The sequence below is a fragment of the Pan paniscus genome, chromosome 11 (genome assembly GCF_029289425.2).
Source record: "Pan paniscus chromosome 11, NHGRI_mPanPan1-v2.0_pri, whole genome shotgun sequence".
Classification (NCBI taxonomy): domain Eukaryota; kingdom Metazoa; phylum Chordata; class Mammalia; order Primates; family Hominidae; genus Pan; species Pan paniscus.
In genome coordinates this window covers 44,642,103-44,658,330 of record NC_073260.2, presented here as the reverse complement: position 1 = coordinate 44,658,330, position 16,228 = coordinate 44,642,103, and the positions used below count along the sequence as shown (strand labels likewise).

At 42.3% G+C, this 16,228-nt stretch overlaps 1 protein-coding gene across 17 annotated transcripts in view; it reads left to right on the top strand.

Moving 5' to 3' along the window:
* The window catches only part of AOPEP (aminopeptidase O (putative)), a 429,169-nt gene that overhangs the window by 70,025 nt on the left and 342,916 nt on the right, over positions 1–16,228 (top strand). For all 17 annotated transcript variants that reach the window (XR_010109119.1, XR_010109118.1, XR_004673384.3 and 14 more), the window contains one exon: positions 7,642–7,887. Coding sequence is in view for 13 of the 17 variants with exons in the window: in XM_063594308.1 (XP_063450378.1) it covers positions 7,642–7,887 (246 nt within the window). In the remaining 4 variants the exon portion in view is untranslated. The remainder of the gene's footprint in view (positions 1–7,641; positions 7,888–16,228) is intronic.

Here is a 16,228-nt window from a genome sequence, read left to right as displayed (position 1 = left end):
TATTAGAAAGGAAAGAGAGGGCTAGGCGCAGTGGCTCACGCCTGTAATCCCAACACTTTGGGAGGCCGAGGCGGGTGGATCACGAGGTCAAGAGACTGAGACCATCCTGACCAACATGGTGAAACCCCCGTCTCTACTAAAAATACAAAAAAATTAGCCGGGCGTCCCAGTGACTCGGGAGGCTGAGGCAGGAGAATGGCTTGAACCCGGGAGGCAGAGGTTGCGGTGAGCTGAGATTGCGCCACTGCACTCCACCCTGGTGACAGAGTGAGACTCTGTCTCAAAACAAAAAACAAAAAACAAAACAAAACAAGAAAGGAAAGAGAGGCTGGGCGTGGTGGCTCAGGCCTGTAATCCCAGCACTTTGGGAGGCTGAGGCGGGTCGATCACGAGGTCAGGAGTTCGAGGCCAGCCTGGCCAACATGGTGAAACCCCATCTCTACTAAAAATACAGAAATTAGCCGGGCATGGTGGCGGATGCCTGTAATCCCAGCTACTCGGGAGGCTGAGGCAGGAGAATTGCTTGAACCTGGGAGGTAGAGGTTGCAGTGAGCCAAGATTGCGCCACCGCACTCCAGCCTGGCGACAGAGCAAGACTCTGTCTTGGAAAAAAAAAAAAGAAAGGAAAGCGAGTTGAGAAGAAGAGATGTGAGCCTCTTATTTATGCAGAAAGAGAGAAGAAGGTAAGTATATATGAAACCATGTGAAGTCTGCTGAAATATTTATATGTGTTTGGCTAAATTCAAGGAATCCTCAGATTCAATGCCTCCTCTCCTCCCATACCTTTTAAGTTTGGTTTTCAGTGCTTATGTGGTCAAAAACATAGCTTCTGATGGATTACTTTCTATGCTACTCTGCTGTTTTGGTTGTACCAACTGCTGTTAGCGGTGCACTGTAGGGACAGCATCTCCCTCAGTGGGGCTAGTCGCCGCTTTAGGAGCACAGGACACAAGGAAACTGATGCAAAGCCCTTGGGTTAAGGAAATCCTGCTTGGTCAGGGCTTTGTTAACATCAGTAGTGATTTCTTTTTTTTTTGAAGTATGAACCAGATAAAATCATTTTGAGGCTTTAAAAAATTACTGTAGGCCATTGGATATTTACTGGCAGCCTGTCTAGATGTTCAATGGTTTCTAGCTTTGAGAGCCAAAAGAGGGAGAAGGGGGACGCTGAGAAGGTGCACAGCACATGCATCATGCTGCACTCCCAGGATTTTATACCCGGCTCAATTGTGTCATTTTTCCTATTGACAGACAGTCACTAAGTCAGTACCTTCTGGTGGAGAAAGCCCAGGGTAATGGTAGAGATGATTAGTTACTCCTTGAAAACCAGCTAAGGTATACTCCTAATGCAGATTCCTTTTGTGTTGGTTTTATTTTGTCATGCTGCTTTTACTAGTACCACAGTAACTGTGGCAGTTGGTCTTCATCTTTCAGAGATGAAGTTATGTTCTCTCTCTTCTGATGGGCATGTATTATTGCCTGCATTTTTCCTTTTTGGGCAGAAGGGAGGTAATTTCCACTTCCTGTTCAGTAGCTTGCCTATTTTGGACTGTCTTTCCTGAGCTATATGAATATCCTAGATTGCGTATTAGATTTTACTTCTGTATTCTTGAGGGAAGAAGGGAATTGTGGGCAGAAGTGACATATTCTAGTTTCATGTGGGAACTTTAATTGCATGTGAGATCCTCCTGTGCTCTCTTTCCTGCAGTAGGATCACAGAGGAGGCTTTGTTTTGTAATTTCAGGTGGTCTGAATTTCTGAGTGAGGATGACAGGTGGTCTGGAGAGTCACTTAGATCTACAGTGGACTTGGTATTAGCAAGAAGCACACTGTTTTGTGTTAAGCCACTGAAACACCAGGGTTGTTTGTTACTGCAGCATATCCTAGCCTATCCTGAATTGATACAGTAGCCATTGGTTGTTCCAAGTCAGAAACTAAGTCTTGATCTAAATATAATCTCATTTAGTCCTAAGGATAAGCCTGCAAAACAGATTGGATAGATTATTATTCCCATTTTATAGATAAGGATATTGAAGCTCAGCAACTTGTTAACATTAATGTCCCTACTAAGTAGCAATACCTGGATTTATATCCAGGCCTGACCCCAGAGAGAGGTGAGTCAGAATCTTACCTGGACACTTTAAAAAACTGTATGTAACATTAATGCCTCACCTGGAGTCTGATCCACCTTCCCATCTGGAGAGTCACTGCCATGATTTGAGCCACCATTATTGACTGGAGTGTGTTGTGTTGGAACAGAAAACAGAAGTTGAGAGCAATGCCTTTGAGCCTGAAAGTGCCATTCTTGGTGGTTGGATATACCTCTTTGGACAAAGCCACAGTTTCCTTATCTGTAGAATGAAGGCTTTGTCCATGGGTTCTCAAATTCTTGATGGTGAAGAAGTACTCTTCTCTTTTTCATCTAAGGCCTCAGCATTGATTGATTGTTAGAGGAGCTGTGCAGTTGGAAAATGTGTGCCTTTGGAAGGCTAGGGGAAGGCAAAGACAGACATTTGTTATTTTGCCTTTCTAGCCATATTCCAAAGAGATGTGGGGTTGGGGAGTGGGCAGCAGCCACTGACTCTGTGCTCTCTCCTTCCTGCTCAGAAGCAACTTAAATGGCTTCTCAGTTTTCTTGCATCCACTATTCTGAAAGGAGGAAGAAATGGTTAAATCAAATGAAGATTCTGGGAAGAGATGATGTCTAAAATTCCTGTCGGGCTTTAGGGGAAGAAGCAAGTACAACTCCTCTCTTGTCCTCCTAAATTCACCAGTTGAGGAACAGACAGAGGAGATAAAAATAAAGGTTTTATTATTGACAGAAGCTGGACTGAAGGAATACTCAGATGCATGGTCTCAGTGGGGTTTCTGAGACTCCATTTCCAAATGAGACAAATTTACCCACCCAGTTACCAGCCCAGCTGGACTGCTGCTGTCCTCTATAACACAGATGTAGAGTCCACCTGACACATGGCAGGGGCAGGCCCAAAGTGCACCCTCTGTGTGCAAGCAGATTCAAAAGAGAAAGCCTGGAATGGCCCAGCCAGTCAGGTAAGCTGGGGAGAGGTCCGGGTGCCACTCTAGGGAAGCGCGTCTTTCCATGGAACTGTGAGGACTGGTGAATGGGGTTCCTCCCATGCCCCCTTCCATGTCCAATAAACTGTGACTGAGTTTTCCCTTCCTTTATCAATATGCTTGTCCTTCAGGAATATGCTGCTGATAAAATCATAGCTTGCATTTGCTTAGTTCTGCCCTGGCTGTGCACTTCATGTGTGCTGTCTTTAGCTGTCAGAAAGTGGCTTTGTTTTCATCCATTACATGTCTGACTGCATGCAAAGTTTGCCAGCAAAGGTGCTCTGAAGTGCCAGTCACAGTGGTGTTTTTGGTTATGTTCACATCTGGTCCCTTTTGCCTTCCCCAGCACCCGTTCTACTTCAAACCTTCCTAAGACCACCAATCAAATTCATGTAAATCCAACTTTCACAGGGGCCTGCTATACCACAGGTTTTCATTTGCCTAAAGTGCTCATCTGGGTTCCAGAAATTTGGCCAAAGTGTTGGTCTCTGAACTTTTATGATCAGTGTTCATGTGGGTAAAATTATAGTAAGAACATTCCCTCTTCCAGCTCCACTTTCACACATGCTCCAGCCACTCTGGGTGAGCATTTTAGTAAATACATTGATTATAAGGCTCTCAGATAAGCTGTTGAAAGTTTATTAATTTTATTCAGCTGTAGTATAACCTTCAGCCACAGAGGAATCTTTGTGTTATGTTTCTTTAACCTCTTGAGGCCTTTGTGGGGGCCATACAGTTTAAACACGACACAGAAACTTGGATAAAGTCCAAAGGAACTTAGCAAAAATGATTAAAGGCATGGAAAATGGGCACTACAAAGAAGAAAACACATTGAGACTGATTATTTGAAAGAAGAATCTGGTGGGGAACAGGTCTTCTTTAGAGTTGTAAAATATATGAAAAGTTGCTTTGATAGGAAGTACAGCATCTTTGAGTCGGTGCTGAATCTATGGAAGACTATTACTTTGTAAAAAGCACAGAATTGGCCAGGCGCGGTGGCTCATGCCATTAATCCCAGCAATTTGGGAGGCCAAGGCAGGCGGATCACGATGTCAGGAGATCGAGACCATCCTGACCAACATGGTGAAACCCCGTCTCTACTAAAAATACAAAAATTAGTTGGGCGTGGTGACGTGTGCCTGTAATCCTAGCTTACAGGAGGCTGGGGCAGGAGAATTGCTTGAACCAGGGAGTCGGAGGTTGCAGTGAGCTGAGATTGCACCACTGCACTTCAGCCTGGCAATAGAGCAAGACTCCGTCTCAAAAAAAAAAAAAAAAAGTACAGAATCCCCTGACCTCTTCAGAAACAAGGCGATTCTATGAAGAATGGCTTATGTGCTGAGTTATGGTAGAATCATAGTGCCAGAAGAAACCTTAGAAAAGATTTTCATTTGTTTATATTTTAAGTATAATTAACATACAACAAAATGTGCAGATCTTAAGTGTTCAGCTTGATGAGTTTATGATGATTGTATACAGCCTAAACCTGATAGAGAACATTCTGTCTCCACAGTAAGTTAGTAAATTCTCTCATACCTTTTTTTTTTTTTGAGACAGAGTCATGCTTTGTTGCCCAGGCTGGAGTGATCTTAGCTCACTGCAACTCTGCCTCCCGGGTTCAAGTGATTCTCCTGCCTCAGTCTCCCAAGTAGCTGGGATTACAGGCATGCACCACCACACTCGGCTAATTTTTTTGTATTTTTAGTAGAGATGGGTTTTACCGTGTTGGCTAGGCTGGTCTCAAACTCCTGACCTCAAGTGATCCACCTACCTTAGCCTCCCAACGTGCTGGGATTACAGGCATGAGCCACCGTGTCTGGCCTCTCATATCCTTTTCTAACCAATTCCTTACCTCCTCCAGCAGCCACTTTGGTGAGACTATGTTAAAGATGGGGAAAAAGAAGCCCCAGATACTGAGTTGCCTGCCTTGGTCACAAGTGAGCCAGTCTGAGAAGACAGTGAAGCCCAGGTTTCCTGATCCCTATGTGGGAACGCAGAAGTGGCTTTCCTGATGCCATTTCCGTGTCCATTTCTATGGGAGCCTTACCCTTCTCACCTGGTCAGAGCTTGATTGCCTTAAAGTCCTGCATTTTTTCCCAGGCTTTGATTACAACGGTACTAATTCACACAACTAGAATCATCTTCATCATCTGAGCTAGTGCCTTTTATGCCCAGAGAGATTCTAACTTGCCTTGTTCCTGATTGGAAAAGGATATGAGAGAACTTACTGTGGAGTCAGAATGTTGTCTATCAGGTTTAGGTTGTATACGATCACCAGAAATTCATCCGGCCAAACACTTTTGGGTGTATCTTTGGCTACCTCAGTATTCTCTAACTTTAGGGTTCTTGGTAGCAGGAAATAATCTTTCCCCATGTTATATTTAGAGAGGCCATTAGAATGACCTTTTTGCAAAATTGTGCTGTGGTAGATATAATTTAAGCTTATGCCTCAGCTTTGTCCAGAAGATGCCTGCACACTCCAGTTTCTCTGTGGTTTAACATGATCTGAAAGCTTTGCAATAGAGATTATATGAACTGAAATTACTGTAGCACATTATATACCTGTGTAAATACATGAGAAAAAGATACTGTGGTGGTTAATCAGTGGCCTTTTTCACTTTGCGAGACCTTTGACCACATTCATGCACAAGCACAGTACTTGTCATTAGGTGGGCATTGCAGCCTTTTTAGTTAAATGTTCACCAACAGGCACCTTGACTCACTCTCTCCACAAAGCAAGGTTATCAATCCAGGGACTTTGGCCAGAATTCAATGTCAAGAATTATATTCTTCATGTCATCTTATTCTGACAAGTTTTTATGGGCCTCCATCCATTTTCTTACTCTCCGTTGTGGTGAAATGCCTTCAGTGCTGGAAGCTGTGTTCTATGAACCATGCTGCTAGAAGGTGAGGCTTATCTGTACCTAGCCATATTGGTCTCCTGAGCGCTGGCCTTGGGTAAGTGAAAGGTACTTCTTACATTTGGAGAGGAATTATTGTTGCATTCTGCCCATATTGGGACATGCCAGCATCTTAAGATTTTTCATTATTCACTGTGAATCAAGTGAGCACCTGTAGTTATAATTGGCTGGGTGCAGTGGCTCATGCCTATGATTCCAGCCCTTTGGGAGGCTGAGGCAGGAGGATCATTTGAAGCCAGAAGTTTGAGACCACTCTGGGTTACAAAGTGACACCCCATCTCCAGACCCCATCTCTTAAAAAAAAAAAAAATGCTGGATGTGGCATGGCAACATGCCTGTAGTCCTAGCTACTCAGGAGGCTGAGGTAGGAGGATTGCTTGAGCCCAGGACTTGGAGGCTACAGCGAGCTATGACCCTGCCACTGCAGTCCAGCCTGGGCAACAGAGTGAAATCCTGTCTTAAATAATAATAGGCCGGTTGCGGTGGTTCATGCCTGTACTCCTAGCTGTTTTGGAGGCTGAGGCGGGTGGATCACCTGAGGTCAGGAGTTTGAGACCAGCCTGGCCAACATGGTAAAACCCCGTCTCTACTAAAAATACAAAATTAGCCAGGCGTGGTGGCACACACGTGTAATCCCAGCTACTCAGGAGGCTGAGTCAAGAGAATCACTTGAACCTGGGAGGTGGAAGTTGCAGTGAGCTTAAATCATGCCACTGCCCTCTAGCTTGGAAGACAGAGCTAGATTCCATCTCAAAAAAAATAAAAAATAAAATAAATAATGATTAGAGGGGTTTTTCATTGTGTTTGAATAAAAGACATATTAGCAGGTGAAAAAATTGAGTACTGTTGGATGTAGGTTTGAGTAGATAAGTTCTCTTGAGTCCTGTGAGTCAGGTTCTAGGAATTCTCTTTCAGTTCCGCCTTTGATGGAATAACTGGCAGTGGTCAGATGAAGCAGGCTGGGGTCTGATCTGTTTCCTTAAAAGGCTGGCTCAGTTAAATTTGTTCTGAAAGTGGGTTGGGAAAAATACTGTATCAAAAGTGCCTCTGTATTCCTTAATAACAGCTTTTGATGGGCTGTGTAAAGAACATTTAGATTACTATTCAGTAAAATGGTTTGTGTTCTTTCGAGGAGTTTGAGCCTGTAACTTTCATTTGGTTCATGGTTCTCCCTCAGTCCAAGTCTTTTATTCTAGGTAATCCCAGAATTGGATCTTTAATTTGTGTGTACTGCTCCTTCCTTTCTGAGTTATGAATTGTCTCTAATTTGGAGATTGTTCATATGGTGATACTTGAAAACATCTAACCGAGGGCAGGAACTGTTTGTATTTTGGTGAGAAGTTTTATTGTTTGGAGTCTTTACAGGTCCCCCCACAACAAAGTTTATTCTAAAACAAGATTTTACTGCTTTCTCTTATCTTAGATTGAAGCTAGTGTGTTGATTCAAACACATGAATACGTTTTTGTCCTGTAAATTTTCACTGCTGCACAGAGCCAGTCAAGCCAAGAATTGAAATGAACAGTCTTTGCTTGTGAGTCTGTCTGAACCTCTGTCTCCTAAAAGTTGTCTACATCTGCAAGATTGCCTCACCTCCACAGCAAGAATAATAAACATGTTTTACCATTTATTTTGTGTTATTCCCAGGCATGTTGGTGTTTGCAGTCACATGGAATACCCCTGCCGCTTCCAGAATGCTTCTGCCACCACCCAGGAGATCATTCCTCATCGGGTCTTTGCCCCTGTGTGCCTCACGGGTGCCTGCCAAGAGACCCTTCTGCGGCTGATCCCTCCTTGCCTCTCAGCAGCACATTCTGTTCTGGGAACACACCCGTTCTCTCGGCTGGATGTTCTCATCGTCCCTGCCAACTTTCCAAGTCTGGGGATGGCCAGGTATGTTGTTCCATTGTGGCACTTGGGGTACATGCATTTTGGAAATTCTTTGACTATGTCTTGCTTTCCTTGAGCTCTGTCAGAGCTGTCATTTGATTAGAATGGAGGGGCTATGGTTGCTCATGCTTGGACATCTCATTGCTGCCTTGAGGGACAATTTTAATGCAGACTCCCTCATGCACGAGCCTTTGAGTGTCATGGGCTCAGTTCAGACTGTGTTGAAAAGAAAAGGCTCACATTGTTGCTGGGATTGAGAATACATAGTGCCCCCTGAGTGGTGACTGTTGGATCATGGCTGATCAGTGGCTGTTAGCTTGGATGATGACAGCATAATGCTAATGAGCCAAAGGTTATAGCATCAGGCTCTGGGCACAGTAACATGACTTGGTCCCAAGGCCACAGGCTACTCACCTAATCCTGACCAGCTGTCTTGTCCATTCTCACCACCGGTCACAAGGGCAATGACTTGAGAGACCCTGAGTCAGATAGACTGTGGATGGATCAGTGTAAATCTATCCCTACTGCTAGAAAAACAGCTCAAAGCAGATGGCTTACTGTGGGGGTTGGAGGAGGAGTCACGTGCTACTATTTTTTAACAAATGCACTTTTGCTGTTGTGTCCTGGTTTGGTTCCCTGTATTTATTTAAGCTAAAATCTATTAATTAATGCCATTGTTCAGTCATTAATGGGTATCTGTGTTCCACTGAGAAAAGATAGAGAATGTACTTGGTTATATTTCCATTTTAAAATCTTAATCATTAGCAGTGAATATGCTTGACTAAGGATGGGAAAAATAAGCTCATCAAAACATGTGACTTCAAGTTTTTCCCTATTAGTCAAGGAAATTCCTGCTGCCAATTAATTCCCATGCTTTTGAGCAGCTGTCATTTGTGGTGTTTTCCCTGAAAACTGCACACATTCTTAGTAAAACCATGAGCAGAAAAGAACTGACCAGAACATTTGCTTTTGATCTTTACTACATGTATGTACTTTAAAGACTGGCTGGCTTGCCTTAATCCTTGAGGAGGTCTGAGAAAGTCATTTAGACTGATTTTTATCCTATGTTTATGAAGATAATGGGAATGCAGGAACTAGGATAATTATATATATTTGGTTACGTGCTGCATCATATAATTGTCTTGGATGTCTATATATAGAATTTTTCTTAATGGAGGGGGGGCTTCTTTTGTCCCTTTGAAGAGTCTGCTGGCCTTAATTTAAGTAGTAGAGGTGTTGGTGAAAAAAGAGTTGTTCATTAAATGTTTCTTATTTGTACATGGGTTTGAGGGGCCCTATTTACTTGGGAGTTTTTAGCACTTCATGAGAATTGCAGTTTTTTAAGGCATGTTTGCTAGCAGTTCCAAGTTCTGGCCTGAGGGAACCAAAGGCAGAGTATTTTTCATGCACAGGATTCTGTTTTCTATAGCTCCTTCCTGACATCGGTCTGCCAAATACAGAATGAGTTGACCTGCAGGCCATTCTCTAAAGCTTCTCTTTTCAAGTTTGCATGCCCAAGCAGGTAGGCTGTGTGTTTGCTGCTTTTTGCGATATTTGAAGTGATTTAAACATGCTTAACTCTGTATTTTTAGAGTGGCAAGCCTGAGTACCATAAGACCAAATGGTCCTGGGCACAAATTTTGAAAAATATGGTGGTGATCATAACTTAGCAACAACAAGACTGCTTTTATGCTTAAAAGCAGGAGAACTGTATATTCAAAATTTGTGGTTGGTTGTCAAATACCATTTTTTTCCCTTCCTTTTAGACTGTGGAAGTAAAGTCTGCCCAGGTCTAGATGTTTTTCTGGACTTATTACCATTCCCTGGATGAGAGCTGTGGAAGGGGGATTGTGGTCTCTTCCACTGCCAGGTGGGGTGGGGAAGGGAGGTGCTCTGTTTTTCCAAACTCTGGCTTCAATTGATTCTGCTTGCTTGGCTTGACTCTGTCGGGATCCCAACACCTTGGGCCACATGCAGCTGAGTGGGGTTTATGACTCAGCTGGCTACTGGGGCCCTGCTGCTTTATTTATGGTCGAGGCTTTGCTTGAGGTTTTATAAAGCAAAGCTAGAACAAAAACGATGGTTTTGTAAGTCAACTTCATACCCTAAACAGGAATAGAGAAACCTCAAGGCTAGGAGGAGTCATCCAAAAAGACCTCCATACTGAAACCTGCCATTGTCCTCTTAGTTATAATATGCTGAGAGATCAAAGGACTTCTTGGTAAATTAAATGGCTCTTTCCCGAGTCCATATTTTATAAACATGTATGCAAGATCGTAAATTCCATACCTCTGGACTTCTTTAGTGATTAGGTCTTAATTATAATGAATACCATTTTATACCATTTCAGTATTCTTTTTTGGCAAATGATATTAAACATTCCCTCATGAACTAAAATGGGTAAATTATTAATCATGTTAAGCAGTTTCTGAGAATTTTAGATAATATAATGATTTCACTATTTTGAATATTACGTATCATAGTTTTTATTGAATAAGCTTAAAAGTCTCCTCTTTGATTCTGTTTTTGAGCTGGATTCTGATATTTCAGTGAAGTGAGGAAAAACACATTTATAAAACTTGAATGTATGATAATGACAGATCAGTTTATAAGAAGGTAAATAATACACAAATAATATTTTAGAATTTCGAATGCTTTTCAAACATGGCAGTAACTAGAACATTTATCAATACTGCTCTTCATGATTTTTGTCACCTTTTAATATAACAGGAGCCATTACTAACTGACCCCCTCCCCTACCCTGGTCCTTTTCCAAATCACTGTTCCAGGGGAAAGGGACTAATTCTTTGCTGAGAAAAATCACTAGTTTGCCTTTCAGGTGCTTTCCTCAGTGGGTGTGTGTGGGCTTTCAGTTTTTGTTTCATTGTGTTTTTGCCTTCCATGAAGACTGAATCTGCCATATCAGGAACCGTAAAGTATACATTTCTTGACTTGACTACTATGATGTCTGTATAAAGATATGCATGCATTTAAAATGCATCTCTGAAGTACACACAGCTCTCTTCCTGTTGGTTTAATTAATATTCTACTGTTTTCATTGTGTCCTCGTATGTTCTCAGAGTCTCTGCTGGGGATTGACTGGCAAGCCTAGTTTCTTAATTTTGAGAAATACATGAAAGGAGCTCATCATCACACTTACACTCTCTGTTGTAACAGCAGTAACGTTAATGGAATCATATTCTAGAACCAGGCATATGACAGTTGCTTAAAAATTAACACCTTAATCTTACCTTTGTATGTGTGTATAGGAAATGCTTTGCTTCGCATTTATCTCTCAGCAGTTCACAATTACATGTCATGGCATAATTAGGTTGGCAGAACTACCTAGCTGTCGTCCAAATATGTTCTTTTTTTTCCTTGTATTTGAATTTCAAGAATCTCTTGCAACTTATTTCAGAGTGGTTTTCTGTGAAGAGCACTGAAGTTAAAAAACCATGTGCTGTGTAGTTCTGCTTCATGGCTCAGCTGTTCACATGCATCTTCACCCTTCATCCCACTGGGAAAACTGAGGGGAAAAAATGACTATAGTGTGGCCAATGACAGGTGACAGATTGTTTGAGCTTTTCCCCACCTGTTCTATACCAGATAGTCTTGATAATTTGGTTATTGTTTATTTATTCTTGCAATAAATATTTATCAAGCGTATACTGTGTGCCAGATAGTACTTATGATGCAAAGCCTACAAGGGTGAACGAGATTGAGGAGGCCTCTGTCCTTATGAAATGGACATTCTAGTCAGGGGAGAAAATTAGTGTACGTGAAACAAGTAATTAAGATGTATGCTATGAAGAAAATAAAATCAAGTAAGTGTCACAGTGGGAGAATCAATAGCATCGTTAGGGTGAGAGGGAAAAGCTTCCTTAAAGGGTGACATTTGGGCTAAGACTGAAGAATAAAAAGGAATCAGCTTTGTGACCATCTGGTGGAAAAGCACTCCGGTCCACAGCCCTCAAGGTGGGAACCACTCTCATGGGTTGGAGGAGTAGAATGAAGGCCAGGATGGTGGCAGGTCAGTGAGGTCTTAGAATGGCTTTCCTTAGCCCCGTTCTTAGTGAGCTTGGGTGCCAGGAGCAAGTGAGTCACTAAGAAATGGCAAGATTAAGTCAGGTCCATCATTCTAGGCAGACGGGTTATGGGAAGAGATCAAATTTTTTTTTTTTTTTCCTTGGGACCGTAGATACCTATACCATCTCCCAACTGGCTAATGAGAACCTGATTGGCTTAGCAGCTGCTGTTCTTGAGCAGAATTCTCCATGGCTGAAGCTATCAGAACACCTGGCACCCAGACGGGCAACCGTCCCTTTGTAGAGAAGGGAGAAGTCTCAGATCACCACGTTTTCTTCCCCTGGCAGCTGTTGATTGATTCTTTGCAAGGGTTTTTGACATCGTTGGTCACAGAGAGGGAAGCTGTGTCTCATCCTAGTTTTATTTGCTCATCCTAGTTTTAAAGGTTGTTTTTTTTTTTTTTTGAAAAAGCAACAACAACTGAATGAAAATAGGATTGACAATTAAAGACCATAGAGAAAATTATCAATTATTAAAATCTTCACAGCATGCTTCACTATAAGGAAGAACTATAAAGCTCCCTATTACACAAGGCTTATTCTTAAAAGGTTTGATTGTGCAATAAAAGACTTCTGAATGTTTATACTAGTTCCTGACTATTGCATGCACAATTTTCTTAAGTACCTCAATTTGCAAATAAACGGTATGCACGTACATGCCCAAGAATGAATGTAACCAGCCTTTTCCTCCACTCCCTCCTCCCGGGTTAGACAGGGTGTTGTCCTGTTTATTCTTATCTCCCAGCCAATGTGTAATAGAATAAGCAAAACATAACATGCTGGTACAAAGGGCCTGTTGTTTTCAGCTTTCTAATTATGCTCCTTTCTGCTGGGGAAGGAAGCAGTCATAAATTTCTGTCATTATCTTAAGTAGCAAGGTTTCACAGCTTTGAGAATTTTTCTTTGTTTGTTCTTTGTTGGCTTTACTTGAATTTTTGATCCCTCAAACCAAAACCACCATACTTTTAAACAATCCTTCTTTAGATTTCAGGGGATGTGACCCCCTGATTTCAAGGCAAGATGCAGCCATAGTGATTCTTTGCCTCAGGAATCAGATTTTGAGCCTTAAATTAGTATGCCTTTCAATTCACCATGGCTGCCAACTTCTCCACTTTCTCCGATGTGCTGCATATTTTTGTTTTGTGTGTGGGTTTTGTTTCTTGTTATTGTTGTCGTTTCTTTCTCAGATTTTAATAAATTCTCAATTTTCTTTCTGCATGGATTGTTTTTTAAAAAGATGTTGAATGGGCATTTCTTTCCCCTGTTTTGCAGTATAACTCTTCTCTGCTTTTTCAAACAGGTGGGTGTGAATGATAGAAAGCAGCTCATACCATCCTTTTTTTCTGTAAAATTTTAATCCCTTGTTTACTGGCAACCCTGCTGTTGCTGTAGAGATGAACAAACAGAATGAGTTGTGAGCTGTGAGGCACATGCAAGGTGATTTATGCCCATGTGTGCTTCCCCTTTGTTGCTTTCTTTGTGTTCACTTTCTCCATTTTCTCTTTTATTTCAATTATCCTTCTTGAGAAAATTATTTGACTTTATTTGCGTCCTATGTTATAGGTAGGGGCTTTCCCCTTCTAATGTGTTCTGGTTCTTTCATTTTTGTGTTCCTGAAATAGTAACTGGTATTCATAAAGTGATGTTCTTCTGGGACTCTGAAAGCCCTTGGCCAGGATGATTTTGTTCATCTTGACAATACCACTTTGTACTAAGCAAGGTAGGTAGTGAGAATGTGTGTGTATGTTCCATTTTTTACAGAGCGGGTATTAAGAGGATATATAATGTCCCAAAGTCACTTAGAAGCAGGAAGTCAGGGAGACAAGTAAAATGGCCTCATCTTGTGATGGCTGTCAGAGTCTGGTGGTCCAGACTTAGGCAAGGCTAATGTGTAACTGTTTCTAAGGCAGTGAGTGCTTGATTTAGGGTCTCCACACAGAAACCATACTGACCCTGTGAGTGAAGATATCATTGAAGATCAGCATTCACTGTGGGCTGGCTTTGAGGCAGCCATAGAATCTGGATACCAGGCAAATTCCTGGATCACATGAGTTCTTGGGGGCCAGGCTCTCTCTTTTCTGTTGGAGCAACAGGCAGAGTGAACTCACAGCTTTTGGGTTAACTAGAATCTTCTTTTTGCCCTTAAACAGCTGTGTTGCTTGTCAGATCGAGAAGTAGCATCTTATCATCATTATACCATGATTCTTCACCCTCTGAAAGATTATGCTTAAGTGTTTGGTTTTCTTTGAACTGTTCTCCCCACACAAAGACTGACAGTCCTACCTTCAGAGAACACTGCTGGGGCCATCCTTCAAGAGAAGTTGTCAGGCCTTTGAAAGGCCTTCCTGAAGCAATCATTCCTCTACCTGCATTTGTAATCTCTCTATTGATGTCATCCTAGGTTCCTAATGTCTTCCAGTCCTTGAGCCTGAGACGGCCAGTCAGCACCACCTTGCCATTTTTTCCATTGCAAAGAAAAGGCTTTTTCCCCCGCCTTGCCACTTATTTCTTTACCGAAGCATCATTACTGAATAGAACACACACACTCCCTGGGTGAAAAAGAACAATGGAGTTCAGTGCACAAAGTTACCTAACTTGGGATATTCCCAATCTTGCAAGCTCTTTCTCCTTACACCACTACACAGAGTGAGCAAATACTACCAGCTTCTGTACTGCTGATGTATGCATGTGGTCATGGAGCTATGTAAGTATTTCTTTTAAGGGTAGATTTCTTTGAGGGAAAACACCAACTCTGGAAAGTCCTCAGGCAAAGTACAATGTGTGAACAGCTCTGCTGGAGGGAATATTGCCAAGATGCAGCTGGAGCCCACCTCTGCGCCATAGAGGCCTGTTTGCATAAAGTGGGTGAGAAATTGCCTTGTCTCTACATTTCACCCCTAATAAGTAATTGGAAGAGTGTCTCAGCCACCTTTTCTTTTTTCTTTCTTTTTTTTTTTTTTGAGATGGAGTCTCACTCTGTTGCCCAGGCTGGAGTGCAGTGGTGCAATCTTGGCTCACTGCCACCTATGCCTCCCAGGTTTAGGCAGTTCTGCCTCAGCCTCCTGAGTAGCAGGGGCTACAGGTGCACGCTGCTTCGCCTGGCTAATTTTTTGTATTTTAATAGACACGGGGTTTCACCATGTTGCCCAGGCTGGTCGCGAACTCCTGAGCTCAGGCAGTCCACCTGCCTCGGCCTCCTGAAGTGCTGGGATTACAGGCGTGAGCCACCATGCCCAGCCTCAGCTTTTCTTTAAGAGAAGTTTAACATTATTATATTAAAATGCCACAGATGTGAGGGGGATGCCCCCTTCAAAAATGGATTACTTTTTTTAAAAAAAATTGAATACCAAGTGGGAGTTGAGGTACATTGCACAAATCTGCCCTGATTTAACCCCAGAGTGGAGCTCAGAGTAGAACATGTTATATTTCTTGGTTAACTAACCATGCTATTTATAGAGGTGACTCCTCGGAAAGTCTAGACATTGTTCCCAGAAGACAGAATGCCAAATCTGCAGTCATTGAACAAACCAAATCTGCTCCTACCTTCCCAGCTAGCTTGCTAAGAATAATCACCTCCCTGTTTCTCACCATAAAATGGAAATCTTGGAACTTCATTCTAAGAAAGTGTGAATGATATTTGGGTTCCCCAGCCAAGACTTGGGGTAGGCAAGGAGGAGGAGGTGCTCCTGTGAGCCTGGTACTACCCACCCTTGGCCTGTGCTCCTTGGAGCCCACCTTGCTAAGTTGTTGGAAACTGTGGTTGGCAGGTCCTAGTTTTTGAGTAGGTCTCCTCTAAAAGGACATCTTGAGGACCTAAGGATGGTGCTTTTCTTTGGGAATGAGCCAGCTGCAGTTTTTGCCTTTTTTCATAGATGTGTAATCTTAGAACATCCTATTGAAAGCGCAGTTGGAAAGGGGTGGATGGACAAAGCCAAGAACTCACTCGACAAACATGTATGAACGGACAGGTGTGATGAATGCTGATGATGCTGTGGCCATGAGGAAGTATAGACCTTTAGCCTAAATCTAAATTGGGAGTTTCTAAAGTTGGTTTCAAGGAAGACTAGTTTTGTGGAATGTTAATAATGTGGGAAAAGGAACTGTAGGTTAATTAGTTTAGGAAATAAATGGATTAAATAAACTTAAAAGAGATTCTTTACTGGAGGGCTTCTAAGAAAGCCTTTAATATTCTTATGATCCTGATTTAATATCCTGGTATATCTGTGCATCTTGAAGACAGAGACAGGATAAGCAGTATT